The sequence below is a fragment of the Rhinolophus ferrumequinum genome, chromosome 28 (assembly GCF_004115265.2).
Source record: "Rhinolophus ferrumequinum isolate MPI-CBG mRhiFer1 chromosome 28, mRhiFer1_v1.p, whole genome shotgun sequence".
NCBI classification, from domain to species: Eukaryota; Metazoa; Chordata; class Mammalia; order Chiroptera; family Rhinolophidae; genus Rhinolophus; species Rhinolophus ferrumequinum.
Window position 1 is genome coordinate 3,412,783 of NC_046311.1, and position 20,376 is coordinate 3,433,158.

The following is a 20,376-nucleotide window of genomic DNA, read 5'->3' on the forward strand; positions in this document are numbered from 1 at the left end:
GGGAAGGGAGAAACACAGAGAAGGTTATTCGCATGGGGGTGGGCTGCTAAGGGAGGCCACACCGGACAGGTTCAAGGTTCTCAGAGCAGGTGAGCTCAGCCTAGGAGCTGGCAGGGGTCTGAGGAGAATGGCCAGAGGGTTCCAACTCTTGTTTGTCAGACTGGTTGTAGAGTTGGCAGTGGACATTGGAAAGGTGTGTGCACTGCTCAAGCACACACCTTTCTAGGTTCACCCAACAGTGTGTTCTTTGAAGCCACTGATTTTTACTCCCTGCAGGCCTTGGACCACTTTCAGCCCAGGGCAGGAGCTGGGTGGGGAAGTGAAGTGCGTGTTTGCTAACGACAGTCAAGTTCAGGTTTCTAACACATTAAAAGACAGACTCAGGAAACGAACGGGCCTCCACTTTATTAGGCAACGCTCCACATCCATCCTGTAAGAACCAAGGCCCATTCCGAGCGCCGGCCCCGTGCATACCAGGCGGCGGTTTCACATTTCCCAGAGACTCCTTATCTACTGTCCTCTCCTAACAAACCCCTTCACCAGCTCTCATGCCCGTCTTTACAGTTGGAAGGTTCAAGGACCTAAGAACAAAGCCCTCGTGGCACCCCAAAATCAAGGGCAACCTCTGTAGCACAACTCCTCTGGTTCAAGCCCAGATCTCTCCAGAGGACAGATGACGTCCTCATAACCAACACTTACTTAAAAATAACATTCTTTGTAAATGAAAGCTGTCAGACAGAGTTCTAGCTCTGCATGTATAGAATCCACAGAAGAACGAGGAAATGACAAGTGCGTAGAGTGACAGTTATGGGATATCACTATCTGTGTGTCTGTGGAGTAAACACGAGCCCACCCTTCAAAGTGCAGGATGGCTTTCCCGCGATGAGACAGAAACTACCGTCCACCAGGCAGGGCTAGACAGCTGAGGGTCTCTGCCTTCACTTCACACTCAAAACGCAAAGCCCCACAAGTACTGGTACATCCCCCGGCAGCCAGCTTACCACAGGACAGGAGCAGAGACAAAAGCACAAGTGTAAATCTCCGCAGTGCACTCCTTTCCTGGTAGGGCCTGTCCACCTCTTATCAGAGCAAAGGCTACTGAGACACTGGTTCCAAGACATACTCCCTTGTGTTTTGGTGTTTCTGACACTTTCTAGAGAGAAACCTTTTAGACTTGACCTTCATGTGATGACTCAGGATTGGAGAAGGTCCTCCACCTGTACCTGAAATCAAAGCCCAGAACAGAGTCCGGAAAAGCCGTTTCTGACATGGGCAGGGGGCCTGGAACACAGCTCGGGGTGAAGGCACCTTAACTTTAGCCCCACAAAGTGGCAGCTTCATAGATTTCTGGTATTTCTCTGAGGACTCAGCCGGCTGTGGGCCATGCTGTCTTCTGTTCCACAAGGAGAAACACTCCCCCTGTTCTACCAAAGAGAAAACTGAGGTACAGGGGGTCAGGAGAAAGGGAGCCAACCAAGCCATGAAATGAAACAGAAAAATACCCAACTTTCCAGCTTTCCGTTCCTGTGCTCTGTTCTGGGAGTTTGATTCCGACCACTAAGATGATGGGATCCGAGGAATGAGGTTGAGCAGGGGTGAGATTCTGGCAAAAATCCCAAAAGACCATTCTAGAAGAATGGCTCTTCTAATGAGACGTCCCTACTTGGGGGCAGTGTGATAGGTTCCTCTCCTGGGCCAGTCTCCTCACTTTCCCTCTTTGCCCCATCAACTAAGTTTCTCTTTCATGTGAGTTCTCTGATGTGTAATAAAATTGGAGCTGTTGCTGAAGCCTTTGCCACACTCAGGGCATTTGTAGGGCTTCTCCCCTGTGTGGATTCGCTGGTGTATAATGAGAACTGAATTCCAACTAAAGCCTTTGCCACATTCGGGGCACCTGTAGGGCTTGTCCCCCAAGTGGGCTCTCTGGTGCATGACCAGGATGGAGCCCCGGCTGAAGCTCTTGCCGCACATGAGGCACTCGTAGGGCTTCTCGCCTGTGTGGGTCCGCTGGTGCACCACTAGCTGGGAGCGCTGGCTGAAGCACTTCCCACACTCGCCACATTTGTAGGGCTTCTCCCCTGTGTGGATCCTCTGGTGCTTGATGAGGTTGGAGCTCCAGCTGAAGCTCTCCCCGCATGTCAGGCACTCGTAAGGCTTCTCGCCCGTGTGCATCCCCTGGTGTGCAATCAGGCTGGAGCTCTGGCTGAAGCTCTTCCCACACTCCCCGCACTTGTAGGGCTTCTCCACTAAGTGGGTTCTGCGGTGCGTGGCCAGATTGGAGCTGCGGCTGAAGCTTTTCCCACACTCGCCACACTGATAGGGCTTCTCTCCTGTGTGAGTTCTCCGGTGGGTGATGAGAGCTGAGCTCTGACTGAACCTCTGCCCACAGTCGGGACATTTGTACGGTTTCTCCCCTGTGTGGATCCTCTGGTGTCTGATCAGGTTAGAGTTGTAACTAAAGCTTTCGCCACATTCTTTACATTCGTAGGGCTTTTCTCCGGTGTGGATTCCCTGATGAGTATTAAGGCTGGACCGGTTGCCAAAGCTCTTGCCACACTCTGGGCATGAGTACGGTTTCTCTCCCGTGTGGGTTCGCTGGTGAGCAATGAGATTGGGACTCCTGCTGAAACTCTTGCCACACTCGGCACACTGAAAGGGTTTCTCGCCCGTGTGGATCCTCTGGTGGGTTATGAGGTTTGCGCTCCGGCTAAAGCTTTTCCCACAATCCCTGCATTTATAAGGTTTCTCCCCAGTGTGAGTCGTTTGATGTCTACTAAAGTTTGAACCATCACTAAAGCTTTTTCCACATTCGTCGCATTTGTAGTATTTCTCTCCCGTGTGGGTCCGCTCGTGCGTGATGAGGTGGGATTTCCGGCTGAAAGTTTTCCCGCACTGGGGACATTCATAGGGCTTCTCACCCAGGTAGGTGCCCTGAAGGCCTATGAGCTGTCCAGCTTCCCTGCCCTGGGATGGCATCTCCCTGTGGTCCTCACTGGGGGTATTTCCCTGGGGACCGCTGGAGCCACAGTCTCTCTCAAAGTCACTTTTCCAGTCAGACTCCTGAACACCTTCCAGTTTGGGCATTTCTGAGAAGATCTCATGTGACTCCACGTCCTCATATATGTCTTGATTAGAGTTCTCCCCATTTTCACTCTGGATCTCAAAATCTGAAATAAGAAAAACGTACAATTTATACTCAATTCCCTACAGTGATGAGAAAAGGAAGCCCAAAGGGAAATGTTTAAAAATTCAACTTGTAGTGAAAATAAAGAGGCTAAAGAATCCTTAAAACTTTTAAAAACCAGGTTGATTTCCTTCTAACTGGTTATCTAGTTACCAGGCCTCAAACTTTCTGTTAATCTCCCAGAATGTCTAAGTCTTAAAGCTGTGAGTTCTGTCTTTACTTATTTCCCCACTGGGAAATGAGGGCAGGTTGGAATTTGAACATCCTAATCAAAGGAAAGTAGCAGAGTGCACACTGACCCTTAAAGCTCCCCACAGTGCCTGATGCTCAGTAAGTGCTCAATTAAATTTGATAAATGAATAAATGAGTTTTCAGTTGGTATCAGAAATTTCCCTATGAGATGCAGGGACCTATTTCTGTGTAACTTATGAAGTAGGGATCCAATTTTAGTTTTTCCAAAATGGTGAGACCACTGTCCAAATGCCACTCGCTCACCAGTTCATGAATTGCCGTAGGACCCTTCCCTTATGGGTCAGTAGACAAAAGCTGCCGCTGTGGCTCAGTTTAAACCAGTGGTTCTTGTATTTTCCATCCCTGGACACACACTCTCGACTCGTGTGCACAGCACATTCCTGTGGCTGTTCACGGGATGTCCCCCTGCCTGGCTAGAGGCCTCCTCCTTCCCATTCTAAAAAGCATATCAGAATTAGTGCGAGGAAAACTAATGTCAGTCTGCGGATAAACCTGAATTTACTGTAATTTATTTATGCCAATGAACCTGGTCACTAACTGTGGTGCTTTAGTGGGGGGTAGGCTCAGAATTCTCGTAGAGCCCCTCCCACCTGATTGTGACATACTCCTGTGTCTCAACACCCGGTCAGAGACACTGGTCTAAAATACAGAAGTGATTCCATCCAGCTTATGTCCAAGTCGGGCTCTTCCCATTGCGCGCTGTCCTGAAAAGCCTGGTGGGAACCTGATCGTACCTGAGTGAGTGGGGACATTGTTCCACATGAACTCTGGCTGCGTGAAAGACTAACTGCTGATAAAAACAGCAGTGAGCTCTGTTATCAGTTTAGATGAATGATTGCCAAACATTGTACCGTTATAATGTTACATCTCTCTAAGAGTTCTGCATGATACACGTTTCAAATACTTAAGTGAATTCCAAGTGATTTCGTTTTGAAGCTGAGAATCGTACCTTTAAAAAGACATACACTTTTACAACCCGCCAACACTCTCCACTCCCCTTCTTGTTAAGAAAGAGGAATGTACTTGTTCATTTGTTGTCATTGAGGGAGCATTTTGCAGGGGCAGCAAGCTCAAAACAGGGGGCCTGTGCCCACAGAAAGTAGGTGATGCTGGAGGGGGCTGACGAGGTCAGCTGTGACTCTTCGGCTCAGCTGGCAGACAAGAGCAGGTTTGAAGTTGACAGTCTCCGTTTCTCTATAATATAGAAGAAGAAAGAAAGAAAAAGGAAAAAAGGCAGTTTCCTTGCCTTCTGGAATTGTATAGTTTCCTAAAAGAAATAAGTGAAGTACTCATAGAAATAGAAAACAAAATAAAACATGATAAAAAGCCAAAGAGAAGAAGATGGATGGAAGACTCCTAGCAGAGGAGATGAGCGCTGGGGCCAGGGAGGAAGGACCAGAAGGAAGGACAGCTTGACCCAGGGGTCTGCAGTCAAAGGACGACCAGGACGCTACCACACAGGGAGGGACAAAGCCATTCCGAGTCAAAACTCAGGAGCACAGGTGAATGCTAGAAAGCTCAGGTATGTTCAAGAAACAGCAAGATCAGGTCTGAATGGAGCAAAGGCTTCAGCCAGGGGACTGAAGAGGACCGACTGAAGGGCCATCTGAGCCAGGTCGCACAGGGCTACAGGCTCCAAACAGAACAAGGAGGTCACACTGGGGAACTCACGAGGACTTGTAAGCAGGAGAGTGCCCGATCACTCAGACAGAAGTGGAGCAGCTGCAGTGAAGGGGGAAGAGGCTGAAAGCAGGTTCCCTTTGGAGGCTGCTGCAAGAGTTCAGGTGAAATAACAAGAGCATGACATTTAGGGGACGAAAATGTCACTGGGAAACACCCAGAGGAGCTTCCCCCTTAACTTATTCAGAGAGATCCAGTCCTAATCGGAATAAGGTACTTTCACTGTGAGCTCTCAGAGGTGCCTGCTTGTCAGATAGTAAACCAGCATGCTGGGCAAACGTGTCCAAAGGTCCCGAGCTGGACTCACAGACTAGGTCAAGTGGTCTTATCTGCTGAGTAAATGTTTGAGAAGGGATGAAGATAACTGCAGAGCTTTCCCTGAGTAATCACGAGTAAGGTCAGGAGCATTTGTAAAACAAACACCAACAAAGATGATCTGCGAGGCAGAAGTAGGACTGAGAAACCGAGTCGTGGAGAGTCCCAGGAGAGATGAAGCCACCGAGCCCTGCAGCAAGCCCAGGGCGGGGCAGGCTGCTGCAGTGGGCACCTGATCCCCCGAGACACCTGCTGAGCTCTGGCCCTCTGCTCTGGGACTTCCCCACCAAACAACAAGCCCAGACCGAGGCCTCTCCTTAGCCCACAGTCCTCAGCCGCTCGGGCCTATCCGCAGTGTCCGACAGAAGAGCCGCACGTTTGTTCCAAACTTGTCCCGTCCGTCAGGAGACAGGTAAACCAAGTGTTTAAATAGGATGAGAGGTTTTTGTATTTTTTTAAACAAGAGCAAAATTCAAAGTTCTTTTTCAAGGCCAAAGAAAACCAGGTACTCTGCTTTAGAGAAAACCTAGGATCTCCCAAACACACGTGGAAGCAAACAGATTAGGGTATGAATCCAGCTGTGTGACCTCAGGTCAGGGCTGGTCTTGCTGCACTTCAGGTCCTCACCCAGGAAAGGCCAGGCCCACCCACCTCACAGGACTGTCAGAGGGACACGCATGGTGTCCAGGGCAAGGCTGGGCTCACAGCAGGCCCTCAGGGGCGGTCCCGTTCTCCAAAGGACGGCTTTGCTTACATCTACCAAGTCCCTGCAGGTCATCAGCACCTCTGCCCTTTTCTTTCCTTCCTTCTCTCCCAGCCTTCGGAATCCTCCAGATTAGATGCCTCTAAATTGGTCACTTTTGTACCAGTCCTCGCCTGCATCCCTTTTCCCACAGCCCGCTGGGAACCGTCACTACGCATCACGGACAAGTGACATGCTTCTGAACGTGGGCCACGTCCTCAGACCATGAGTTCCAGCTTTGGCCTGGTTCAGCCACGTGCTAGCTGCACGGTCTTAAGGGAGTCACTTCTCTCGCTTATCTCCCATTGTGGTGAAGTGGTAACAATCTCACCGTCTTCCAAGGTGGTGAAATTTCCTCGAGTTTTGCATATTAGGTGCTAGGCAGACACACTGCCTGGCCCACAGAAAGGGAATGATAAATGTTAGCTATTGCTACCGAGGTCTTTCTCACGTATGTCCAGTCTCCTCCCCTTCCCCTGCTGTTCTCACCTTGGTCCAACCCCATCATTGCACATCCGATGTCTAAGCCGCTTCCTGGCTGCTCTCCTGCCTCCAGCCTCTCCCTACTCTATAATCAAACCTACATCCTGTTGCCAAACTGGGCTTCCTCCCATGGCCTCGGGCCCTAGTTCAAGAACCTGCTGAGGCCAATGACAGTCCAAGCCTCCTCCCACCCTTCCCCCAAAGTCTGCTTCCTACCACTTCCTAAAAACACACTTTCCACCCCCATCAGCCAGCCTTTCTTGCTGTCACCTGAACGAAGTCACACTGGTCCACCCTTCAGAGCCTCCGCTTAGCACAGCTTCTCTTAGATGCCACCCCCTCTGCCTGCCCTGCTCCTTTCCATATTCTACCCCAGCCTGCTCAAGTTCCATGTCCGCTGTGAAGCCTTCTCTGACTTCTCCCCTGCAGTTCTCGTCCGCACACAGGCAGCCATTTCCCATGGGTCCTGAAACAGTCCTAGGGGCACTGCACTGGCAGATCGGAAGTAAATATTTTGTCATCAAGGGAGTTCCATTTACAATTGAAGAGCAGGTTGGAGGCAGAGTAATTCAGTGGTGGGCCAGGGTCCCAACAGCGTGTTCGTAACCCAGGAGACAAACATATTAACCACTGCAAAGAATTCAAGTTTGTAATTCCTCTTTTAAGAGCCTAGCATGACTTTATACTACAGAAAGACCCTAGTTATTAGTTGGTTCACTCATCATTCATCTTGGTTTCATAAAAATAATCACTTTTTAAAAACAGGATTTGGTTTTTCTAACTGCCGGAACTTCAAATATCTGGACGTTTATTGCACAACCAAGTGAAGGTGCCAAGAGGTGATTTATAGGGTCCTCAGCCCCTCCCCCAAACCTCCATAAGCTTCCCCATCGCTCTGATTAAACACAGAAGTAAAAACCATGCTTACTATGCAAACATAGCTCCAAGAATACTCCTCTAAGCCCCTCGTATACTGAAATTCTGGAACTGTCACTGCACACAAGGGCATTTAAAAAGGTGACAGTGTGCTGACTGCCAGCAGACCGCGTAGAGAGATGGGACCGTCCCCAGCTCTATCCTGGATCCCACCTTGGAAGGTGCCCCCACCCTCTCCCTGTGAGGTTCAGCATCTCACCACTGTCCCGAAGGGTCTGGGTCAAGCCTTCCACCAGGGCCACTGCTTCCTCACTGCTTTCGGGCCGATGCTCTTGCAGCCAGGCCTGAATTTCCCTGGGCAGCATGGTCAACATCTGCTCCTTCGTGTGAACCTCCGGCCTCAGCCAGCGCCGACACAGCTCGCGAAGGCGGCCGAGTGCACCCTGTGGCCCTCCAGCCACCTCCTCGCGGGGGCTGCCCTTGCCAGCACTCTGGGGAAAGGGCTCAGACTCAGGGCCATCCTCCTGCAGCACAGCTTCCTGTACCCAAGAGTCATCCTCCAGGATCGTGGTGGTGACCTCCTCCTCCTCTTGTTCATCGTCCTCTTGAGGAACCTGGACCAAGGGGCTCAGGGGAGTGGTTACTCTCGGCACCTCAGCAGCCATCACCCACGTCCTTGGGGCAATCACTTGGGCTTGTAGGCTTTCACGTCAGTCTTCTCCAGCCAGGCTCTATGAGAAGACACTTCCCTCCTTAAATTTCAACAAGTCGCCCAGCTGAGAAATGAGAAAGAGACCCAGAATCAATATGTAAACTGTCCCAAAACAATCTTAACTCACTGCAGCCTGGGTGAGGCCACCAAGTGATTCTTACATCCGCAGATCAACACAAGTTTCCTGTCTCTCTTAAAGGAAAATGGCTTATTCCTTAAAACCTATCTCTGTCTATGGCAAGAGAAGAAGGAGCATAAACACAAAATATACAGCATTTTTCTTTCCAAGAGACCAAAGCCTGAGTATCGGAAATTCAAAGCCCTTGCGAGAAACCAGGACTGAGTGATCCTGCCGTAAGGCAGAGTGAGTGACCTTGACTGAACAAACAACTCAGTCACTCAACCTCACTGACCACACCTATTAAGTAGATATAATAACACCCGTCCTTCTTATCCTACGGACCCATGTTAAGGATTAACAATAGATCAAATGTCAAGACACTTTGAGCCTCACTGGAAGGAAGGCTATATCTCAACTGCATTAAAGTATGAAGTTTTAAAATTTCCTACTCTTCAATCCAGCCTTGGCCACTCAGGAATTTATCTTTAAAAATAACCATCTCTGCAAAGAGAAATGTATTTGCAAGGACACACAACCATAGCATTCTTTCTAATTGAAAAAAAAAGGACACATTACAAGTCCAAAAGTCCAGCATTTAATAAATGATGACATATCCATACAGTAAAGTATATTAAAAACTATGCTGATGAAATAATGGCTACCTTTGGGGGGTATTGACTGAGAAGGGGCTCAGAGGAGCCTTTGGGGTGCTGGAAATGTTCTATATCTTGACTTGACAGTGGTTGCACTATGAAATTGAAGAAATGTGCACCCTGCTGTATTTTAAAATATTTTAAAAATTATGCTGGCAAAGATTGTTAATCATTAATGATTTAAGATAATCCTCATATGAAAATTATGGATAAAAGCAAAAGCAGAAAGGCATTAAAATCACAGACACAGTATGACCCCAATTCCCTTTAAAAATGAACACATACATAAGGAAAAAAAGTGGACGGGAATTCTACAAGATGTTGAGAGCAGTGAAATGATAAATTATTTAGAGGATAAAAGTAATGAAAAATTACTTTAAAAATCATTACTATATCATAAAGACTCAGATAACAAGCCCACCGCCACCCGCCAAACAAAAAAAGGGGGGAAAAAGCGGGGAAGGAAAAACTTTATAAAAAGAACAAAATAGAAATGCTAGTAAGAAAACCGAACCTCCCAATGTGTATTCACAATAACTGGAAGAAACAGGGATTAACTGAACTCTTACTTGGGAACCCGGGAAATTTTCTTAGTAAGCTAATTCGCTGTGTGACCCGGAGCAAGACACGCCCCCTCTGAGCTCAGTTTCCCCATCTGTAAAATGACGAGGTGCGCGGGATGTCGTCTCTATGGCAAGAGAAGTTAAGGTTGGATGTGCAAGGAGCCCACCGCTGCAAGAAGAGTCCGGGTGCATTAGCTGAACAAACCAGCGCCTACACCCTGACGACCGGGGCCCGCGGGCCGCGGACAGCGCCCCCGACGCCCCTCCCCCAGTAGGCTGCCAGCACTGGCTCCAGGCCCGTTATTCCCGCGCCTCGGGCTACTCCCCTGAGCTGCATGGCTCCAGGCCTGTCTCTCCCGGCTCACCTCTTCGGAGACCAGATCCTGCTCCGGCGGCGGCTCCGCGTGCAAAAGTGCCCGGGACACCGCAGGCCCCTACGGAGTCACTACTGCTCCGACCGGAGGGGCACCGAGAACAATGGACGGGATAGGCCCGCCCCCCGCCGTGCTCATTGGCTGAGGAGAACGGCCCCTGGAAACTCTGCTCTGCTATTGACGCATATAGCGACGGAGGGAGGGAGGCTGTGTCGAAGGCATTGTGGGAGATGTAGTCCGCCCAGACCACCCGTGCTGCGGGCCTGGGAGAGGAGTTTGTGGTTGATACCCTGGGCAGTGCCGGAGGACCAGAGCCAGAAAATCCGCGGGCTGCCGGTCAGGACCCCAGCGTTAGCCATAGTTGTGACCTGGAACATGTCATGTCACTTCTTTAAGGCCTCCTTATGTTTATCTGTAAAAAGTGAAAGTTGGATGGATGGACGTGAAGGTCCTTTTCAGCTATGAACTATGTGCCAAAAGCAGTCCCTGAGCAGGAAAGGAATCTGCACAGGAAAAGCGCCCCCGTCGCCCGAACCCGGGGTCCTTCCCCCAACTTGCATATACTAGCACCTGGCTTTACGGCATACACCTTTCTTTGTTTTGGCACGTGGTATTCCGGCGTCTGTAGGAAAGCCCTGTCCCTCTTCTGCTAGGAACTCACATTCTTGCGTCTATCCCCTCTTCGGTGGAGACTGCCCCATCCGAGGGGGAACTATAAGAATGGAGAGAGATACACTCGTAATGGTCTGTGACAGACAATTGTGTGTGTTTTGTACAGGGCAATTATTGGAGGCACACTCAAATGACTACATCTGTTGTTTTAATTTTCATTTAAATTTCATTGCACGAAAATTTAATTTTCATTTCAGGAATGTTTGAGAAATGTTTTATGTTTATTGGTGATTTGAATCTCATTTTCTATGAACCGGTTGTTCATATCTTCGTCCCATTTTTTAAATTAAAGCTCTTTGTAGATTAAGAAAATGGTTCCTTTGTTTGTCACAGAAGTTAGTACTGCTTTTCTCAGTTTGCTGTTTGCTTTTTTTGTGTTTTTTTAATACAACTTTGACATGTTTATGACATCAAATTTGTCATTCTCTTTTTATAGCTTCTAAGTTTTGTGTTATTCCTAGAAAATTCTCTGCACCATTCCAAAAATTATTTGAATTTCACTCGTTTTTTATTAATTACAACCTTTTTAACTAATCCAAGGATAAAGATATAAAGGTTCAGCTATTAAATCCTATATCCCTGGTGGTAGCATCTTAATTTATTAGCCCCTAATGACCACATGCAAACAGCGCCACCTCCAGGCTAGCCTGAGAAGTCTCCACTCAATGCCTGAATGCAGAATTCCTGGCCACCCCCTCTCCAGTGGTCAGCGTTCCTGGAATGCAAGATCTCCAAAATGATTGAGGGTGATAATTCTTGGGGATGATCATGTAGTTACAAAGATTTGCTTCTCCACTTTTCCATCCTGACTAGGGATGGAAATTTACACGAAAGGAAAAAGATTTGTTTGGTTGGGGAGGGGATGGGATCCCGCTGAAACTTTCCAACAGCCTAAGAGTTCGTTTACCTCTACTCCTATTTCAAATCAACCCTCAACCACAAGCACCTGACACTTTCTTGTCACCGGAGAATCCTGGAGCCAGCCATCTCTGCCCTGTGCCAGATTTTCCAGGAAGTTGGTCCTGGCCAATGTCAACTGCCCCAGGTTTAGATAGAGAGTAAGTCACATTTAAGACCAATTCCTGGTGTTACTAAGACCAGCCTGGGACAGTGAGCAAGCCTAGAAACAGCCCTGTTCAGTGAGTAGGGCTGCTCCTGCAAGTGATTCCTTTCTCCAAACCTCAGGGGTGACAGGGACTCGCTGTGAGCATTTTTAGTTAAAAGTTTCAGAGAACTATTCTGCTTAACTTAAGTAAAAGGGACCTCCTGAAAGAATATCAGGGTACTCAGAGTAAATGGGAGCTGAAGGATCAGGTTGAGAACAGTTGGGAACCACGAAATGGGATAAGGCCCCCAAGAACCGCAGCAACAATCTCTTAGCAAAAACCATCCAGCCTGCCCACCCCATGAGCCCTGGTGATGCTACAGCCACGTCTGTTTGCCTGCCTTCCTCTCAGGCTTCTAAACCAGGGAGAGAGCCTTTAGTTGGCTGAGCCTAAATCACATGCCCACCCCCTGGACCCCGCAGGGTAAGAGAGGACTGGATTTGGCTCCCAGTTTTCCTTACTAACAAACACAAAGGCACATTCTCCACTCTGGAGACTGGAGGCCTGTTAGGAAAAACTGGACAGGCAGAAACTACATGTGTCACTACCTGTCTTTAGACACTCAGTGAGAAGGGACCTCGCCCCAAGGAATGCTCCATCGAAGGCCACCGGGGACTCTGATGGAGATGATAAGGGTGGGGATGCGCAGACCCTGCTTTCCATAACACCTGGTCACAGGTAGGGCCACAGCCTTGGAACAGACAAGGACCAGACATTGAGGCAGAGGGGCCTTTGGGCCCTGGGGATGCAGGAAGTAACTCCACCCACTCAAGACCCGCATCACTGTGTAACCCAACCTACTTCCTGGATGTCAGATTAGAAGGGAGAGTCCTCTGGTTGTTGTACCAATGATGTGCGTCTCACTTTTTCTAGTCATGCCACAGAGCCAGGGCCACTCAGTGTGACTGGGAAACGGTCATTTAAATGGACAGTGTTGTAGGATGCCATAAGACTGGCCTAAAGAGAAGGAAAAGACCAAGGGGGTTCATCACTGAAATGCCCAGACAAGAGAAACTAGAGAATGGGGTCAGGGAAACATTTATTTTAAAGAGGGAAGAGGGAAATTCAGTCCAAGGAAGTGTCACTGAACAGTTGTGAAATTAAGTATCACATGGCACATGCCCATGTAAGAAGAAGCTAGAACAGGATTCTTTTTTTAGAATGGAATTTTTTTCCTTTCCAAGGCCAGTATGTTTTCCTGTTTTTTATGAATGGTTTGTATTTAGTGTCACAGAGGGAGGCCTTTGGACCTTGTGTTATTTCTCAGGGGACACTGGCTTTTCCCTTTCCCCATTGTCCTGTGGTGGCCTGGGCTTCTCTAGCCCCTTAGTGCCAAGAAGAAGGAGGAGAATGGGTTTACAGCCTTCGGCCAGTTCCCATGCCCTATTCTGAACTGCTCTATTCAAGGGTATTTCTGGGAAGACACAGGGTGCTCCAAGCTGGACAGAATGACTCAGGAGGCAGCCATAGTGTAAGATGCTGCTTGCCAAGACACGGTCACACCAGCGGCAAAGGGCTAACTTGAGACAGCATGTGTTTTCGAGGAGATTCAGCTCTATACTCTTCAATGTCCTCCAAGCTATTACAAGTAAAGACTAATGATAAAGATAGGAAGGGAAAAAAAGAAATTTAAATACATGCATACACACATACACACACACACACACACACAGAATCCCTAGTCTGCTTAGTTCAGAGGAAGAAAATTATCACCAGAATTGTTGACCATTTAAAAGAGAAAAAAAATCTTGTAACCTTCCGTAAAAGCTTACATTGCGCTTAGCATGCAAAACAGGCTTCAAGACAAGTTCCCTAACCCACTTGTCAAATCAGACTGCTCCTTTATAAATACTAAAGCCACTGACTAAGAGATTTACTGAGTCACATGGTGTGGGAGGCAGAGACATCCCCTAGGAATGGTCTGGTGCCATAGGCTTTCCCCTTATGGGCTCACTGTTGTGTGTTTGATTTGCTACACACACGTACACACACACACACACACACACACACACAAGCAACCTGAATTTTTTTTTAATTATAAAACTAATGCACTCAGAAATCATGAAGAAGAATAAAGACAAATTTGAACACAAAAAAAATTAAAAATCTCTGCATAGCATAATAGGCCATCTATGAATTTTAAAAAGAAATGACAAAAGTAGGGAAAATATTTGTAACACATGTAACAAACTAAGGGCCAATTTCTAATTTACTATGAGTTTATCCAAATGAGCATGAAAAAGACCCAAGAACTCAATAGAAAAATGGGTAAAAGATAAGAATAAACAGATCACACAGAGCGAGGGGAAAAAAAGCTCAACCCACAGTAGTAATTTTTAAAATGCAAATCAAAGCAAATATAGATAATGTTTGGAACATCTATCCCTGGAATTCTATTAGCCTTTTAAAAAATGAGGTTGATTTCTATATGCCCAGGTGAGTAAAAACAGCCAGGTACAAAACTCTGTGCATATAATATGATACGTTTTGTGAAATAAAATGTAAAGGGGAGAAACATTTAATATATATGCTGAGAGATACCTGATAAATTTTTCTTGTATACCCGAGAAACTGTGAATGGTGATTAGCTTTACAAAGAGGGACTGGAAAACAATATGGAGACTTTTTGACTTGTATAGTTTTCTAAAAACTTTGACATTTTATCATGTGTGTGCATTTTAAAAAAAATAATAGTAATGGAGTTGAGGAATTTTGTGTCATTTCCTCTTAAAACTTTTTGTGTTAGAAAAAAAAACACTGATGAAGATGGGGAAGTCTCATTCACTGCTGGTGGGATTGCAACGTGGGACAGGCACTTTAGGAGACAGTTTGGTTGTTTCTTGCAAAAGTAAACATATTCCTACCATATGATCCAGTAATCACGCTCCTTGGTATTTACGCAGAGAAACGGAAAAGTTGTGTCCACATAAAAACCTGCACACGGATAGTTATAGCAACTTTATTAATAACTGTGCAAATCTGGAAGCCCCCAAGATGCCCTTTGGTAGGTGAGTGGTTAAATAAATCCAGACAATGGAATATTATTCAGCACTAAGAAGAAATGAGCTCTCAAGCCGTGAAAAGACACGGAGAAACCTTAAATGCATATGACTCAGTGAAAGAAGCCACTCTCAAAAGACTACACACTGATTCTAACTATATGACAGTCTGGAAAAAGCAAAACTAGTGAGACAGTAAATGGATCAATGGTTGCCAGGGGTTGGGGCAGGGAGGGTAGGGAAGGATGAAGAGGTAGAGCATGGAGGATATTTAGGGCAGTGAAAATATTCTGTATGATACAATAGTGATGGATATATGTCACTATACCTGTGTCTAAACCCATAGGACATACACCATCATGAGTGAATCCTAAGATAGACTGTTGAGGAATGAGTGAAGAGGTGAAGTCAGTATAATTAAGCTGATTTAATATGGGATCTGTATAGTCAAGCTGACACAACTGGTTCAGACCAAACAGGCCGAAGCATCAAGAATAGATTTTTTTTTTTTTTTTACCTAAGTAGTCTCAGGACTTAAACTTTGAACTTTTCAGTTGTGCCTGGAGAAAGATACATAAATCCAATCGATAACCCTCTGAAGGACTTAGGAAAGAATGTTCACGTGTTCAGACTGCCTGACATCCATCATCAAAACCACCAAACATCTGGAAGATTACCATCGCAGACCAATCCAGAGGTGAAGAATGCGGGACTGATTCTTCTCAAGAATGTAGTTTTGACTACAAAAGCGCTCAGCTTTTCTTTCTTCTTCCGAAAACCCTGGGGGTGTTGTCTAGTTACGTTTTATGAGTTGCAAGACCTAAGACTCGAATAAACCTTTGTCCTTTATTTCTAGCCAGAGCCTCCTGACTCTTTTGTGCTCAGTGGACACTGTGGACTTCGGGTGATTATGATGTGTCTATGTAGGTTCATCAATTGGAACAAATGTACCACTTTGGGGAAGAGATGTTGAAAATGGGGGAGGCTGTGCCCGTGGGGGGTCAGGAGAGATGTATGAGCAGGAAATCTTTGTACCTTTTTAATTTTGCTGTGAAACTGCTATAAAAACGAAAATCTTAAATAATTAAAAATTTAAAAATCACAGTAACATACCATGACACACCCTTTATATGAGGAAAAATAAGTGTTTCTGTCAGAGCAAAACAAAACAAGATGATACATGCGCATTGTCAAAATTTTGGAAAATACAGAAACCTTTAAAAAGATAACAAAAATCTATGTATAATCTCAGTACTCAAGTATAACATCTGTTACCGTTGTGGTGGGTTTCCTTTCCTTCTTTTTTCTATGCATACGAGTGTGGCCAATAAGAGCTGTACTGCAACATCAGGATGCCTTTAATTTTTTTTCCAAAATAAATGAAACTAAAACTAGCTCTAACCTTTAACTGTTCAGTTATCTAATAACCTCCTTTTTGGAGCTCTCCCTCTGTCTGGACTGCCCAGGACCCTGGGGTTTATGCAACACACAAAACAACCTTGTGGGAGAAAAGTCCAAGGCATCCCAAGCTCTGGACTGTGGCAGTTTCTGCAATTGCTCCTCGCCACCACAAGGTGTCACTCTCTGCACGTTCAAATCAAGGTGAGGCGGCAGGCCAGTCCTTCAGACATAGGCCTGTTAGATGCCTGGGCGGAAAAATTCCACTCCTTCAGCACCAGCTAATTCAGAGTCCTTTACCTGTTCCCAAGGACTCATTCTTAGTGCCTAACCCTTTCAGGCCCCACCAAACTCTCCTCCAAGCCTGCCCCCACCCCCAGCACTGTGTCAGGGTTGGCTCAGATGAACACCCTTTCCAGAAAACCAGCATTTTTTTCTCTTTCTTGCCCAGATATTTTCAGCGCTTAAAACAGTTTAGCCTTGTTCTGCTTCCCTCCTGGGCCCTCAAGCTACAAATTCCACCCTACCCCCAATAGAGACTTCCAGTAGGTTTTCTAGGGGTCTCATACCTTTTCCACGTCTGCCTTTTCACACAAAAGGTTGGTTACTGGTCCCCACCCCCCGACAATGGAGCCTAATGGCCTCCAAGGGCAGCCAGCCATTCAAAACCGCTAAATTCTGTTTAACTCTCTTAGAGGAAGGGGACCTCCCTGGTGAGTCACATCCCAGGAAAAGACTTTCTGGCATTCTTTTAGTAAAGCAATGAAAAACAACCAACAAATTACATCTTCAGAATATCTTACCGATATATGTATGAATATATTACAGATATATTTTATATGGTTGTAAACATAACATATATAGATCCGTATAATTTCTCGTGGAATATGTGTTGAGCATTGTCCTATTCATTATAAATTCTTCATAAACGTTATTTTTAGTGGTTGAATGATCTTTTCATTACACAGTTCTATTGTAACTTTTGTAATAATTTACCTCTTAGACACTGGTTATTTCCAATTTTTTTGCTATATTGACTATTTTTATACCTGTCTTTGTATGTATTTCTATTTCCTTATGAGAAACTTAGTATTGAAATTAATGCATCAAAATCATTTGTAAGTCATTGTATTCATGCTGCAGAAAAGACTTCCTAGGAAGAAAGTATCAGTGTGCATTGCAGGATATGGAGCACTTAACTTACTGCAACCTTATGAAAGTAATTAAATTTTAAAAAAATCTCTGCTCATTGGATAAGTGAAAAACAATTTTTTTTAAATTTGCAATTAATTACCAGTATGAATGAACAGTTTTAAATTTATGTTTCTGCTTCTATATATTACCTGTTGGTAGCTTTTACCCATTTATTGGGGTCTTATTTTTTTAATTGATTTTTGTGAGCCTTTTATTTATTGAAGATATTGTTCTATTGTCTTTTGTATTTGTTACAAATTTTTTTAGTGTAATGCTTATTTTACATTTTTATTAATCACATTTTTAAATGTCTACAAGTTTTTTCAGTTTATAATTTTTTAAGATTAATTTATTTGAGATAAAATTACATACAATAAAATGCACCGACCTTAAGTGCACATATCAAAGAGTTTTAACAAATACATAGTTTGTGATGTACATGTTTTTAATTTTTATATATTCAAATTTCTTGGTGTCCTCCTCCAATGGTAACTGTTAAGAAAAAGTGAAAGACTTTAGAAATTGACAAACAAAAAAAAGTTACTGGTGTCTTATCTAGAATACCCTTCCATGTTATCTTTTCTTGTCTTTGATCTATTTCACCAATCTGTAAGTTGTAGAAAACTGATATTAATGAAAATTATTCTTGTCTATAGACATGAAAATTAGTTGTGTCCAGTAGAATGCAATTGATTGTTGCCCTGTGGTTAGATACATTTGCCTTTATTTTTAAATTATTTTTTAGTGTTTCTTACTTGCCTACATGTGTGTGTGAGTCTGTGTGTGTGAATATTCTTTGAATTCTTTTGTGATGTCTTTCTTACCTAGTCATGCTGCTGGTGGTTTAGATGCCATGCCCCAAGACCCATCTATTTCTTTTTGCTAGAAATGGCCTAATAAACCCTTTCTTTAAAACAACAAAAAAGAGGGGCGGCCGATGGTTCAGCTGGTTAGAACACGAGCTCTGAACAACAGGGTTGCCAGATCAATTCCCGCATGGGATGGTGGGCTGCACCCCCTGCAACTAAAGATTGAAAAAGGCGACTGGATTTAGAGCTGTGCTGCGCCCTCCACAACTAAATTGAAGGACAACGACTTGGAGCTGATGGGCCCTGGAGAAACACACTATTCCCCAATATTCTCCAATCAAATTTATTAAAAAAAAAAGATAGGAAAGCTAGAATTAGTTCTCCTGCTTAGAATAACATAAATATATACATTTACATTTCCAAATTTCCAATAAAACAAGATAGAGTCCATATATGTTAGTTTTGTGGGTTTTTTATCACCTCAGCTTCTCAAGGCCTTAAATTTTGAGGAGCCAGTGAGCTGTTGGGTAGTTCTGGAGGGCTAACACTATTTTCTTTCATTTCTAGTAATACATTGTCAGTCGACTCAAAACATTTATGAAACTAAGTAATTTCTCTAGCGATGTGAAACTTTTTATGCCTATATAAGGGAATTGGCCTCAAGGAGGACAGGAGAAGGAAAAATCTCCAGGCTGGGAAGCTCAGGGCACTGAGGCCCAGATGTCTATGTCCCTCCTTGGTCTTTACCACCTCCTTCCCACTCCCCAGGCCAGTCAGGTGGCAGAACCCAGGACGATGAGGGAGGAAAGAGAATGGCACTCGGAGCTGGGGTGGGAGCTGTGTTGGCTAAACAGGCCCCTCCGGCTAGGGAGTGTGGAGACCACTTTAACTCGCCTGAGAGCTGCAGAAGTAGATGGCAGGGAATCCCCTGCCAGCATCCTCCAGCTATGAACAGGTGTATTAACCAAGGGAAAGGGGATATGCGTGGGAATTGTGATGCTAATGACAGGAAGCAGAACGTCTCTTTTCCACTAACTGGCTTCTGCTTGGGGTTTCTTATGAGCAGTCTGATTTGGCCTGGAACCCGGCGGCGGCTGACACCATTCAGACTCTGGCCGCCCCCGGGTGGAAAGGACCGTGCACAGCACGGTCCTAGAGACGAGCTGCTCCGCGCTCTGGAAGGGCTGGATGCCAGGCGCGCGAGACGCCGCCCTTGATACCCGGCTGCTCCGTGGTAGTCGGCTGAGACCAGGAGGTTCGCATCTGCAGAGCCCTCTCTAGGGGTGCAGAGTTTGATCCCCCTTTCAGCTCCCGAGAGGCGGTTCCTGCAATCGAGTAGCTCGGGAATTGGGTTTAGCACTTGTCACGGATCAGAACTGAGCGTCCCGGGACTCTTGATTCATTTGAGGGCTTGCTCAGGACTACGTCTCCCAGACGGCGCCGCGGTGATTGATATCTTGATCAGCCTATGGATAGGGAAGATTTCTCGTCGCAGAAACTGAGAAGCCAATGGCAAGAGGACAGGGGCGGTGTTTTCCGGCGGCTGGCTGCCGAGCCCGGAGTCCCACCTGTGTGCCCACAGTCCTGTCACGAAACCCGGTGGGGTTCTGGGAGGGTCCGCCTCTGCGTGGCGGGCCGGGTGCGGCTCGGCGATGGAGGACGCTCCTTCCTGCTCCATCCCCGGCTGGGCCCTGGGGCGGTGAGTGATCCTGAGAAGGAGCGGCCGCCGCCCCGGCGCTGCTGAGGGGCGTGGAAGGGGCTCGCCTGTCGCCGCGATGCTGTCTCTGCCGGGTCCCCCAACCCCAGCCCCCCGCTCGCCCTTCGGAGCCCGTGGGTCTGCTGAGGAGTGGGGAGAGGTAGCTGCGGTTTTCTATGCCGTCGTCGGGATAGCTCACCGTCGTATCCATTTTCTTACTCCTCGGTGGTGGTCCCCGGGGCTCAGCCTAGCTTTGTGACCTTCTGACCGCCGCACCCCGATTAGGGCCTGCGGCACAGTGAGGGGGGTGAATGGGTGGCATCCCTACCCTTGCGGTCATGTTCCTATTAATAAACCCAACGACAAGCCGGGGCTTCTCACAATGGCACTTAGTCACAGCACCTAGTGCTTTTGGTCCCTTGAGGTCACCTGTACAGGGGGACGCTGGGGACAGGGTTTCTGTAACCAGGCTTAGAACTCTGTTCCCTCACTCCCGCTGTCTCCTGCAGGTGGACCCTGCTGCTGTGTTTTGTAATGGATGTGGAAA

The 20,376-nt window shown here is 46.4% G+C and overlaps 2 protein-coding genes across 10 annotated transcripts in view; one reads left to right on the top strand and one right to left on the bottom strand.

The window, feature by feature from the left end:
* ZNF774 (zinc finger protein 774) overlaps window positions 1–20,376 on the top strand; it is a 33,474-nt gene that overhangs the window by 7,336 nt on the left and 5,762 nt on the right. Inside the window, exon 1 of one of the 6 annotated variants that reach the window (XM_033100053.1) lies at window positions 19,673–19,832. The exons of 4 other annotated variants lie outside the window; for them this stretch is intronic. Coding sequence is in view for 1 of the 2 variants with exons in the window: in XM_033100048.1 (XP_032955939.1) it covers window positions 19,909–19,989 (81 nt within the window). In the remaining variant the exon portion in view is untranslated. Of the gene's footprint in view, window positions 1–19,672; window positions 19,990–20,376 lie in introns of those variants that run through there. One more of the 6 variants, XM_033100048.1, reaches the window with a different exon arrangement.
* Window positions 60–10,743, bottom strand: ZSCAN2 (zinc finger and SCAN domain containing 2). 4 transcript variants are annotated; one of them, XM_033100046.1, is made up of 4 exons: window positions 9,947–10,743; window positions 9,588–9,706; window positions 7,792–8,308; window positions 1,553–3,167 (listed from the first exon to the last, which is right to left on the bottom strand). In XM_033100046.1, the coding sequence occupies exons 3-4, from the start codon at window positions 8,195–8,197 to the stop codon at window positions 1,726–1,728; spliced, it is 1,848 nt and encodes a 615-aa protein (XP_032955937.1). In that variant the 5' UTR covers window positions 8,198–8,308; window positions 9,588–9,706; window positions 9,947–10,743; the 3' UTR covers window positions 1,553–1,725. The 4 variants fall into 4 exon arrangements, with proteins under 4 accessions (XP_032955938.1, XP_032955937.1, XP_032955935.1 ...); XM_033100044.1 differs by lacking the exon at window positions 9,588–9,706; XM_033100045.1 differs by lacking the exon at window positions 9,947–10,743 and having other exon boundaries at window positions 9,588–9,938.

What these genes read in the sequence shown, in the direction of transcription:
- ZSCAN2 (XM_033100047.1), bottom strand. Translation starts at nt 8,197, where the DNA reads ATGGCTGCTGAGGTGCCGAGAGTAACCACTCCCCTGAGCCCCTTGGTC. An exon ending in CCAGACCCTTCGGGACAGTG is followed by an intron (nt 3,168 to 7,791) that starts GTGAGATGCTGA and finishes TTCTTATTTCAG; the next exon opens with ATTTTGAGATCCAGAGTGAA.